Consider the following 11,766-nt stretch of genomic DNA (forward strand, 5'->3'; position numbering starts at 1 on the left):
AGCTAATTCCATATAGGCTTTGTGGACTCCACCCCTACCCCAGGTCAAAGCCAAAGACACTGGGAACTCCAAATCCCATCACCACCAAAGGGAAGGTGGCTGGGAACTGAGGGTGGGGTTAAGCAGCCAGGTGGATAGAAAAGGCAGACACGTGGGTTTTGGGGATCCCCCATTTTGGCTCTCTGCCAGCTCGCAGCGTCCGGCCAGCTCGGAGAGTGACTTTGGGTTTCCAGGTCGTCGGATCGGGTAGGACGCATTAAAGACTTTATTTCCCTATTTTCCCCCTGAGTTGTACATTTTCCTTATTTCCTTTTCCCTTGTAAATAAACCTTTTATTAACCTTGTGTGTGCCTGTAGTGGAGTATTCATAAGTCCCTTTTAAGCGCGCGGGTGAGGACCCCCAGCCAGGAACCCGTTTAATATCGGGGCTGCTCTATAACAATTCCATCTACACGAAGTGTCCAGAACAGGCAAACCTAGAGACAGAACGCAGCTTACTAGTTGCTTGAAGCTGGGGGGCTAGGGAATTGGGGAAGGATGCTTAAAGTGTATGGGGCTTCTTTGGGGGAAGGGGTGATGTGATGACAAAGTTCTAAGATAGCTTGGGGTGATAGTTGCACAACTGAGAATATACCTGTAACACTGGACGGTACCCTTTACATTGGTGAGGTATATGGCATGTGAATTACAAATCTCAGCAAAAAAAAAAAAAAAATCTAACCCCAAAAATTTAAGCATTAGGATCTGGCGGCTGTCCCTACCCTCTCTCCCAGGCCCACTGTGCCAGGCTTTTAGATCTGGTGGGATGACTCAGAGGTTTCTGAGTCATTTCAGGGAAAGGTCGAGAGACCTGGATTGTTCAAGCCTGGAGAATCTTCAGGCCTGACTGCCATTTATGTGCCTCCTCCCGGGACGGAGTCCGAAGGCTGTTGGGACCTAGGCCACCTGCTAGATGTGAGCGGGGACCACTCGCCCCAGCGGGCCCCCCAGGTACAACCTGCACAGAGCAACAGGGTGAGGCCACACATGCCCGCCCTGCCTCCCACCCAAAGCAGGCTCACTCCGGCACCGGCACCGAGAAGGGGAGGCCCGTCTGCAGCTCCCCAGAAGCAGGCCGGGCCGGTAGAACCAGTTCCCAGCCAGTGTGGGGCGGCCTCGGGAGAGGTTCCCGAATGGGGAACACCAGAACACCACTCCCCGCCCCACCTCGGTTGCTTGGTCCTCCTCTGCTGTCCTACCCCTGCTCCCCTGGTGGACACCTTTGCTGGCCTATTAATTAAAAAACAAGGGTGGGGACCCCCAAAGAAAGTCGGATCCTGCAACTTTGCTTCCAGGTTCTGGCCCTCACCAGCGGAGGAGCCCCACCAGAGAGGAGGAGCCCCACCAGAGAGGAGGAGCCCCACCAGAGAGGTGCGGCCTGAGGGAGTTGCTGGGGGTGGGGGCCGGGCCCTTGGATCTCAGCGCCCCCTCCCGGCCCAGGTCGGGCTGTGTCCAGCCTACGCGAGCGCCCCGCAGTGCGCAGAGGCGGATCGCGCGACTCGGGGCGAGCGGCTGGCGCGGGCAGCGCGGGCAGCGCGGGGCGGGGACTGGGCACCTGGGCGGGCGCGCACTCGCCGCGGGACAGCCCCGAGCGGCCCCGGCGCGCCCGGCCAGGTGATTTCCCCGGAGCGTCGGCGCCGTCCATGGCCGAGGTGCTCCAGCCAGACCCCGGGGCAGCCGGAGGCTCGGCGGCCCAAGGCGTGGAGACCCCAGACTGGAAGACCCCGGAGGACGCGGGTTCCCAGGTAGACGACCCCCGGGAGCGGATGGTGCGGAACGGGGCGCGCGGGGCTGTGGACCCACTGATCGGCAGCGAAGGCGGGGGGTGCCGGGGATTTATATAAAAAGTAACTTTTCAATGGTCTGCGCCTCTAAACCCCATTCCTGGATAAACGGGAAAATTCGGTCTTTGAGCCGTCCCCCCAGGTACTGGGCATATCTCAGTTTCTTGGCGGCTAACAGCCAAAAATATAAAGGACTGACACGTATCCCGATCTCTGCGGTGGGACCCTCCAGACCCGGCGGGGCAAACAGGTTCTTGTTAACTTGAACGAGCCGACACCGCCCCCTACACTGCCCCCGAGCGCGCGGCCCAGGCTGGGGGCGCCCCAGGACCCCAGAACCCCAGCCGCGCGGGAGGCGCCTGACACCTACAGGAGCGCAGACCTCGGGGCCGGGGCCCCAGGGGACCCCGGGGGACCCGCCATCAAGGCACCTGTTCTGATGTGTCTCACGTTCTGTCATCTTCGAATTGCTTCCCCAAGTTTTCTCTGTTCCATGTTAGCCCGACAGTTACGAGATCCGACACTATGGACCAGCCAAGTGGGTCAGCACCTGCGTTGAGTCCATGGACTGGGATTCAGCTCTCCAGACTGGCTTTACTAGGCTGAACGACTATATTCAAGGCAAAAACGAGAAAGGTGAAGGCAATTTCTCTTGTAAAAATTTATATTATATTATATTATATTATATTATATTATATTATATTATATTATATTATATATAAAACTATTTTTATATATAAATGTATTTATATATATTTATATATAATATATATTATATATATTTTTCATCCTTTAACTCTCAGGGACATCTTATAAATATATATATATATATATATATATATATATATATATATGGCAGATTCAGGCCTCTGCTTTATTGAGTTTTAGCTTATTAAAGAAATAATCCTGTGGAATAGAAAAAACCAAATCGCCAGTGTTTGAAGACAAGGGCTGCCCGCAGGACTGTTGGCAGCAGCTGGAGGAGTGTAGTACTCAGTAGTGGTTGTCTATTCTTGTCAGTGTTTCTGCTGGATGAACTGGGTGGCTGTGTGACTAGTGTTAAGTCCTTTTCATGGCTACTGCTTGGAGATAATTTAGGGACTGGCAGAGTAAGAGGCGTTAGGAGGAAGGAAGGTACAAAGGACACAATATCCAACATCAGGACTTCTAGTGCTAGAGCTTGCCACTATTTATATTTTAATTGGTCACCTCAGTTTCTGAACTGTAAAAATAAAGGACTATGTGATCACTGATTTTTCCTTCTATCCCTAAAACAATGGAATTAACCAAAAAAATATTAGAACAGAAGGTGTTTAATGTGGGCAGTGGAGGAAAGAGTAATTTTGACCTTATTTTTTAAAGATGCTGATGATCTTAAATATTTATGCTAACAACATAAAGTAAATGAAGAAAGTCAGATCAAGAAATGATAGGTTACATTTTAAAATAGTTTAAGTACACTAAATCTGTTTTCATGGTCTCCTTTGTGTGGATTTGTGTGTTTGTGTGTATCTCACATATACATTTATGCTACAGAGATGAAAATTAAGATGACAGCTCCAGTGACAAGCTACGTGGAGCCCGGCTCGGGTCCCTTCAGCGAGTCTACCATTACCATTTCCCTATATATCCCTTCTGAACAGCAATCTGATCCACCCAGGCCTTCAGAGTCAGATGTCTTCATTGAAGACAGAGCTGAAATGACTGTGTTTGTACGGTAAGTGGTAGATAATTAATAGCCCTGCTGCCTGCTAGTTTTACTTGCTTGCACTCACAGCTTAGCTCCTAGGCAATTTCAGAAGCTTTCCACCCTTCTGTGAAAACAGGTGTGATGCATTTTGTGGTATTTTCCTACTGGTTTAGTATTATATGTTACTAATAAGGGTCTGTTACAGGATATAATTGATTCATTTACTGAAGAGTCTGTTGCATGCCTTCCATAAATAAGACACAATGCAAATTATCTCCCCTGCCCCCCAGCATAAGACTGCCCTTATCTGCCATCAAGTTGGACCTGAACAAAAATACTGTAAGACACAGTCTGTGTGTGGGAACCCTCCTACCACTTCTAGGTTCTGATAACCCCAAACTCTTTCCTTTGTTCCCCAGTTCAAAGGATGATAGCTGCTTCCTGCAGTGTTTGCCTCTGTTGGCTCAGTGGTTCCTTTTGACTTTTTCTAACCTCTGAAACCTTATCATTCTTTATATTACATTCCCTGTTGAAATTTTTTTTTTAAAGTTCATGTTAATAGTCCTTATTACTCCCTTTCTCTCTCTCTCTCTCCTCACTACCAACCTGTTAAAAGAATCCACCTCTTTGTCTCTGCTCCTTCAATCCCCAGGTATTCCTTAAACCACCCCCATCAGTCCAGCCCCCACAGTAGTGTCCTCACATTTCCCACGATGACAGTCTCTCCCGGGGTCCAGGCGCATCCAGGTGCTGACAGCCTGTGCTCTTGAGACTTTTTTTTCATCCTTTAACTCTCAGGATGTCACTTTCATTTGTCTCCTGCTTCTCTCCCTCCCCTGACTCATCCATTCCCGACACCAGGAGTCACTGGTGGTCACTATTATTGACCTTTCTGTCCCAGCAGAATTGCTCTGGGCTACTCAGTCACAATGCTTCAGTGACCTATCCAAAGACACCCAAACTGAGTGTCTGCTGCCCTGATTTTCTCTCTCGTCGAACATTTCCATGTGTGTGGGGGAGGCAGGGTGGATACTGGCGAGGTGGTGTGAGAGCAAACCTCTAAAAGAGCTCAAAAAATGAACCGCTACCTAATTTCCAGGATATCTTTGATGTTATGGTGCATGGCTCAGTGAATGACCCTATGAACCTGACAGCCTTCCCAGCAGTGACCTTGTGGTCATCGTTAGCACATTCTTCCCTAACAGCTGGCCCCAGACCTGGCCCACTATCCTAGAAATGACCTGTGACGCTGTTCCCGTCTCTCCATTCTCATGACTCCCCCAGGTCCTCTTCTCCTAGGAGCCATATGGAAGTCATCTTTGTATACTCGGGGTGTGCACCATGCCTGACACTCATCAGCCTCTTGGGTATTTATTGATGTCAGGTCTTCACTCTTCTGCCTCAGTAGCCCCCCAGCTCTTCTGTCTGCCCTCCATTCTCTTCCTGTCCGCCTCCACACTGGAACTGAAAGTCTTTCTTACAACATCAGCAGCAAAACCCCTAACCAGTTCCTCCATTTAAAGGTCTTTTGGTTTCCTCTTGCTTCAGGGTGACGTTCTAGTTGAGCTTGTTCACGCTGTACATGATCCCTTTCAGAATGGGCCAAACCCTGTGTCCTGGACTGGTCACTGAGCAGCCACGTTCCTCCACATCTCTTTACACATCGGGGAAGTTGCTCGGATTTTCCAAGGCAAAAGCTCCTCATCTATAACATGTGTACGATCACAGTACCTCCCTAACAGATAGGGTTGTCGTGAAGATCAATGGGCTAATTTACATAAAACACATAGACTATGAACATGTTACTACGAGTGACAGCTCCCACTGTCTTCTCTGCCTAAGAACTTTCTTTTTTTAATTTTATGTATTTTTTTTACATTTTTAATTTTTGCACAATGTATGCAGTTTCATCTGGGTCATAGTCCCCATACAATCCCTCCCCACCACCCTGTAGTGTGTCTCTGGTTTATAGTTTGCTTGTTGATTTTGATTTTTACTTTATTATAGTCTTTTTCCTGGTCCCTTAGTTTGGTTTTCTAAATTCCTGCTATGAGTAAGAACATCCAGTATTTTTTTCTTTCTGGCTTATTTCGCTGAGCATGATCCCTTCCAGCTCCATCCATGGTGCTGCATATTGCATGAGATTATCTTTTTGATTGCTGAGTAATATTCCATTGTGTATATGTACCACATCTTCTTGATCCAGTCATCTATTTTTGGGCATTTGGGTTGTTTCCATAGCTTAGCTATTGTAAATAGTGCTGCTATAAACATAGGGGTGCAGGTGCCCTTTTGAATTAATGTTTCTGTGTCCTTTGGGTAAATACCTTTCCTAAGAACTTTCATCCTGCAGGACTTAGACTAGACAGCATTTCATCAGTGATACCTGCCTCAGTTTCCCCAGTCTCACATGCTGTCCTTGTGTTATTCTAAAATGTAGGAACCCATTGATAGACTGTAACTTTCTCAAGAAAGCAGGAACAGGGCCTCCCCGGTGGCGCAGTGGTTGAGCGCTGGGTTGCGAAGCTGCCCGCGGCCTCTGCAGCGCCGGTTTGATCCCCGGCTGCTCCCCGGCCACCAGAGGAGGGTCCCACATGGCGCGCAGACCTCTCCTGCCGCCCGCTGCTCCCCTCAGCAGTGTACTTCTGTCCTTCTGCCTGCTCTGCTCCCCGCTCTGGCTCTGGTAAATTCTCTCACCCTCCCGCGCTTCTGACTGTACCCAGTGCATGTATAAACAAAACAAACAAACAAACAAACAAATAAATAAATAAAAAAACATGCCTCTATTAAAAAAAATTAAAAAAAAAAAAAAAAGAAAGCAGGAACATATTACCATATTCTTTAGCATCTAACAAGGCAGATAGATCGGAGGAGGCTCAATATGTTCATGGCCTCTACAAAGCTATAGACAGACCAAGTGTGTTCAGAAGTCAGAAGATGATTTCTTTTTTAAAAAAAAGATTTATTTATTTATGCATACAAGAGCTGGGGTACAGGCCAGAGATGCAGGGGGTGTGAGGATTCACCAGAGACAGAGTGGGGAACAGAACAGGCAGACTGACTGAAATACACTGCTGAGGGGAGCAGCGGGCGAGTCAAGAGAGGTCTGCTGTGCCATGTGGGTATCTCTCTGGCCGGCCTGGGGATTGAACTCGTGCTGCAGTGGCTGTGGATTGTTTCACAGTGTGGTGCTTAACCCCTTGCGCAACCAGGAGGCCCCAGAAGATGATTTCTAATTAGGGGACTTCAACTTCAAGGAAGATTTGATTTGAAGGAAGAAGTAGGATTTGAAAACAAATTCCCTTTAGGCAGGCCGTACAAAGGCTGGCTATTCATTTAGGAATTAGTTCAGACAGAGGGTTCAGAATTATTTTCAGTCAATATGAAGAAAAATATAGAATTTATCTTCAGTGTTTTGTTTATATACATGTGCAAGTTCGATTCAACACTTGTTAAACAATGAGTTCAAAGTTACAGCATGTCAGGAATGATTCTATGTTTTGGGTAGACATTGTTGAATAAAACAGACAGTTTATATCCTTATGAGCTACCTGTTATCTGAAGAAAGGTAGGGTGGGTCTTTCCCACTGGCACACTGATGATAAAACTCATGCCAAAGGAGGCATCATATTTTTGTTTCTCTCCATTTCCTGTCCTTACCCTTCAAAATAAAACGCTTTGTTTACGTGGTAGCAGCTCAGCTAGGTCAGTGTGCTGTCCTGATTTAATCTGGGTATTTTTGTTGGTATACTTTAAAATTTATACTTTCCCCTCCTATTTTTATTTAAATCTTTTTACTATCTTTTCTTCCTCATCCCATGGAAACTTCCTGATTTGTTCTTTTCTATTGTCTATTTTCCATCAATCTGCCTATATTCTTACTCAGGTCTGATCAAGTTACTTTGCTGCTCAATAGCTTTTGGAATAATCCCAAAGGCCTTAGGATGATATATTTTGTTCTAACTCTTGCTCAACTCTGATCTCATTTTATGCCTCATGGTGAAAATGCTTTGCATTTTTCCACTTCTGTTTCTTCTTTTACCTCTTCACTTTCTCTGTCCAAGAAAATCAACTTCCATTCCAAACCCAGCTCAGATGATATCCCTTAGCCCTGACTTAACCATGTCCCCAGTGTTCCTATTCCAATTTGATCCTGTGTCTTAAAATCTCGGGCTCTATAGAGAGCTGCCAAAATATTCATCTCTTCCATAAGACTATAAATTCACAGGGGTCAGAATTATATCACATTCATCTGTAATACAGTGCCTACCCTGTCCCCAAGGAGAGGAAAAAAAGGGAAAATGTTGAAAGAAAATGGAGAGTCTGAAGGGTGGTTCTGGTGTGGTTGTCTGGCCATGAGCATAAGCAGGAGTTTGTCAGAAATGCAAATTCTTAGGTCCCATTGCAGATTTTCTGAATCTTAAATTTTAGCAAGATCCCCAGGCGACTCATTACACATTAATGTTTGCGAAGCACAGAGTTGAAGCAGGAGATGATGTAAATTCCAAATCTGCCAGCCAACAGATGAGTCAGCTGCGTCCTCTGGTGTCTCCTCTATGTGCTGAGGTCACACTAGTCTGGGGAGCAGAGGAAGGGGTGGGGCAGGTTCTGCTGAGAGGGAAGAGCCTCCCAGCAGCACTCACCCAACATATTGCTAGCAACTCCTGCTTTTCTTTTCAGACAGATACTGGCATCAGATTGAAATAATTTATGATTATTTGCTTTCTCCTTTGTAGGTCTTTTGATGGATTCTCTAGTGCCCAAAAGAATCAAGAACAACTTTTGACATTAGCAAGTATTTTGAGGGAAGAAGGAAAAACTTTTGATGAGAAGGTTTACTACACTGCAGGCTACAACAGTCCTTTCAAATTGCTTAATAGAAACAATGAAGTGTGGTTGATTCAGAAGAATGAACCCTCCAAAGAAAATGAATGAGAAAATAAAAGGAAGTTCCATTGCCAGAGGCGAAACTTCTGTTGAATAGAGACATAGACACTACCTATAGTGAAATGTGTGTCTAGTGTCTGCCTGAGAGCACTAGGAATTATGCTTATTTGCAATGTGTGTTTTTAATGCTTGAAGATTTATCTAGATACGCAGGGGACAGTATTCTACAAGCAGGCAAACTGGTCATTGGGCTGGTGGTCTTTCTGAGGCTACAGGAAAATGTCATTACTTACTACTTGTTCACTGTGTTATAGTCATCTTGGATTTGTGTCAGGTGACTATCACTCCCTCCAGATATTATCAATAAAAAATGTATCCTGTGTGGAACTACTAGGCTGTCAGGCTTGGAGACATGAAGTCCAACAAATAATAAAAATCAAATGGTCTTTTGTGGATGCCACATTAAGTCTCTGTTGAGTCCTCTCCCCCATCTACACACTGTCCCTGAGAAAATGCTTACAACACTACAACGCATTGCTAATGTTTTGTGACAAGGAAAAAAAATTACGACGCGGGCCTCCCCGGTGGCGCAGTGGTTGAGCACTGGGTTGCGAAGCTGCCCGCAGCCTCTGTGGTGCCGGTTCAATCCCCGGCTGCTCCCCAGCCACCAGAGGCGGGTCCCACATGGCACACAGACCTCTCCTGCCGCCCGCTGCTCCCCTCAGCAGGGTACTTCGGTCCTTCTGCCTGCTCTGCTCCCCGCTCTGGCTCTGGTGAATTCTCTCACCCTCCGGTGCTTCTGACTGTGCCCAGTGCTTGTATAAATAAATAAATAAATCTAAAAAAAAAAATTATGACGCTAGGAACTTCCTATCCTACTTGGATATTCAAGGCATTATTTTACTGAAGAAATGTATTGACATGTAATTTAAAAATTCACTTGAATTTTTAAAGTATTTTATGTAGTATTTCTAGAGGTCACATAAAAATGATTTTTCCCCCCAAAACTGGGTTGCCACAGAGTCAAGGAGGTTGAGATCCTTGCCTAACTGTGCTGCAAAATGCTTGTCCTGGTGAAATTAGAGTCACATTCAGATACCTGGAAGCTCATGGAAAGGAAGGGAATGACCTTCCCCGTGAGCTCTGGGAGGCTGGTGGTGGTAGGAGTGAAGGAGAACAGCAGGTTGGAGCTCAGTAATTTCCCAAGAATTAAAACTGTCCACAGTGACAGTACAGCTGACCTGGAACAACACAGGTTTTAACTGTGCAGGTCTGATTACATGTGAATTTTTTTTTCCAATAAATTATTTTCTCATGATTTTCTTAGTAACATTTTCTTTAGCTCACTTTATTGTAAGAATACTTTATATAAGACATAACATGAAATATGTGTTAGTTGCCTGTTACTGGTAAGACTTCTGGCCACCAGCAGACTACTAAGAGTAAAGTTTGGGGCGTCAAAAGTTATAGGTGAGTTTCTGACTGCGTGGATTTGGCACCCCAACCCCTGAGTTGTTCAAAGTTCCACTGTACTTCCAGTTCCCGTCATTGTGTGTCTAAGCTGGTTCCACAGAACCACTTGTATAGGAGGTTTGAGTATCCAGTGGGTGAGAGGATGGGGCAGATGATGCTTGAGGCCCTTTCAAACCCATTTTATAGTATCTCCTTTAAATGAATCTCCCGGAACGGGTGGGAGCCTAGGAGGGCCTAGCCCTGCCTATCCTAGATACAGTAGGTCCATCAACAGTCTCCAAGGCTGACTCTCAAAGATGGCCTCCGAGGTGCCCATGCTAAGTGCTTCATTTGAATGACCACATTCACCCCTCAGAACAGCTCCGAGGGCTAACTTTATCCTCTCCACTGTGCAGAGGAGGACTTTGAGCCACACTGACAGACATAAGGCAACTTGGCCCGGATGAGACAAACAGCAGAGGCTGATTTGAGTTCAGGCAGTCTGGCCAGGGCCTGGAGACAACCACACACTCTCAGCAGATTGCTGCTTAGAGCGCCGCCTGCTCAGGCCATCAGAGGGCTAGCAGCGCTTGGTGGTGTTCCTCCTGCGTATCCTAGATGCAGACTCTACACGATTCTGATCTCTCAGACTGTAATTTTTTTCACACCTGTAATTTTTGATAGCAAACCAGCTAGACTTCTGGTCTTGAAATTATTATAGGTAGAAATGTTTAAATCCCACATGCTCAGTGAAATAAGCTAGAAAGAAAAAGAAAAATGCTGAATGGTTTCACTGATAGGAGGAATGTAAGGATCCAAATAAGGGATTAGGGAGGAAAAAAAGTTATTACAATAAAGTAAAAATCGAAATCAACAAGCAACTATAATCCAGAGACATTCTGCAGGGGGTGGGATCAAACCAGGGGTGGGAAATGCACAAGGGACTGCGGTGATGGTACATGGGTGAATTGGTGGTGGGAATTTCATGGCACTGTAACCGAAATGAGAAAGCATACATTATACAAAAATGAAGAACGATGTAAACAATATATAAAATTAAAATATGATTAAAAAAAGTGAAAGAAATTTTAAAATCTCAATTATTTTCCAAAGGAACTTGCCTGAATTGACTAGTTATTGATTCTCTGCATTTTATGCATGCCCCAAAGAAACTAAATGTGTTAGTTCATTTATCATCACTCATTGGAGGACACCTTCTAACTGTCCCACTGATGAATGTCCAGAGTACTAGCTTCTACTTGTATGATGTAAAATATTCTAATGTTTGCTCTATAGACATAAAAAATAGGTATCTCTTAGGAAATAAACTGCATTTTCAATGAGAGAAGCGTATTTCTATTACCAAGAGTTAGTTATAAACTGAAACATGTTCAATAAAAAAAGTTTTATACTATTCAAGTCTAGAATATCCATGTCTCCTCCTTTTCATAAAGCACAAGGGCTACGATCTTTTTCTGCCCTAAATTGATTGATCTAGAATATGAAATGAATCAATTTTAATTATATGGCTGGCCCTGAATACAGCTATCTCTTCTATCTGCATTTCTTCAAGATTTTTCTTCTTTGGGTATAGGAAATTCATGTCTAGGCTCTTTTCTAAGGCTTAATCTTCCACCTTTGCTGTTGTTCTAATTTTTGCTCCATCAGTTAACCCCCGTCCTCTCATCTTCAGACTCATCCACATGCTTCTATCACTCTGCTCACCAACAGGCTCAGGTTCTGTCTGACCCTCCTCCACATACCCCAAAATCCCTTTATACCCTTTATATAGGACAGTAATTTCCACCCCCCTTTACCTTCATTATCCAGTTTGTCTGAAAAGAGTGGTCCAAAATCTCCCTTGGAGGTCTAGGTTGTGAAGAGGCTTCCAAGGACCATGATAAGGAATTAAGG

The 11,766-nt window shown here is 45.3% G+C and overlaps 1 protein-coding gene across 1 annotated transcript; it reads left to right on the plus strand.

Annotated features, from left to right (window-relative positions):
• Nucleotides 1-1,580: 1,580 nt before the first annotated feature.
• Nucleotides 1,581-8,539, plus strand: HEBP2 (heme binding protein 2). Its single transcript, XM_037520475.1, has 4 exons — nt 1,581-1,784; nt 2,324-2,459; nt 3,360-3,540; nt 8,250-8,539. Exons 1-4 carry the CDS (start codon nt 1,683-1,685, stop codon nt 8,446-8,448), a joined length of 618 nt encoding a protein of 205 aa, XP_037376372.1. The 5' UTR covers nt 1,581-1,682; the 3' UTR covers nt 8,449-8,539.
• The last annotated feature ends 3,227 nt before the right edge of the window (nt 8,540-11,766 follow it).

This window comes from Talpa occidentalis, unplaced genomic scaffold (assembly GCF_014898055.3).
Source record: "Talpa occidentalis isolate TD23 unplaced genomic scaffold, MPIMG_talOcc4v2.1 talOcc4.2, whole genome shotgun sequence".
Taxonomy (NCBI): Eukaryota; Metazoa; Chordata; class Mammalia; order Eulipotyphla; family Talpidae; genus Talpa; species Talpa occidentalis.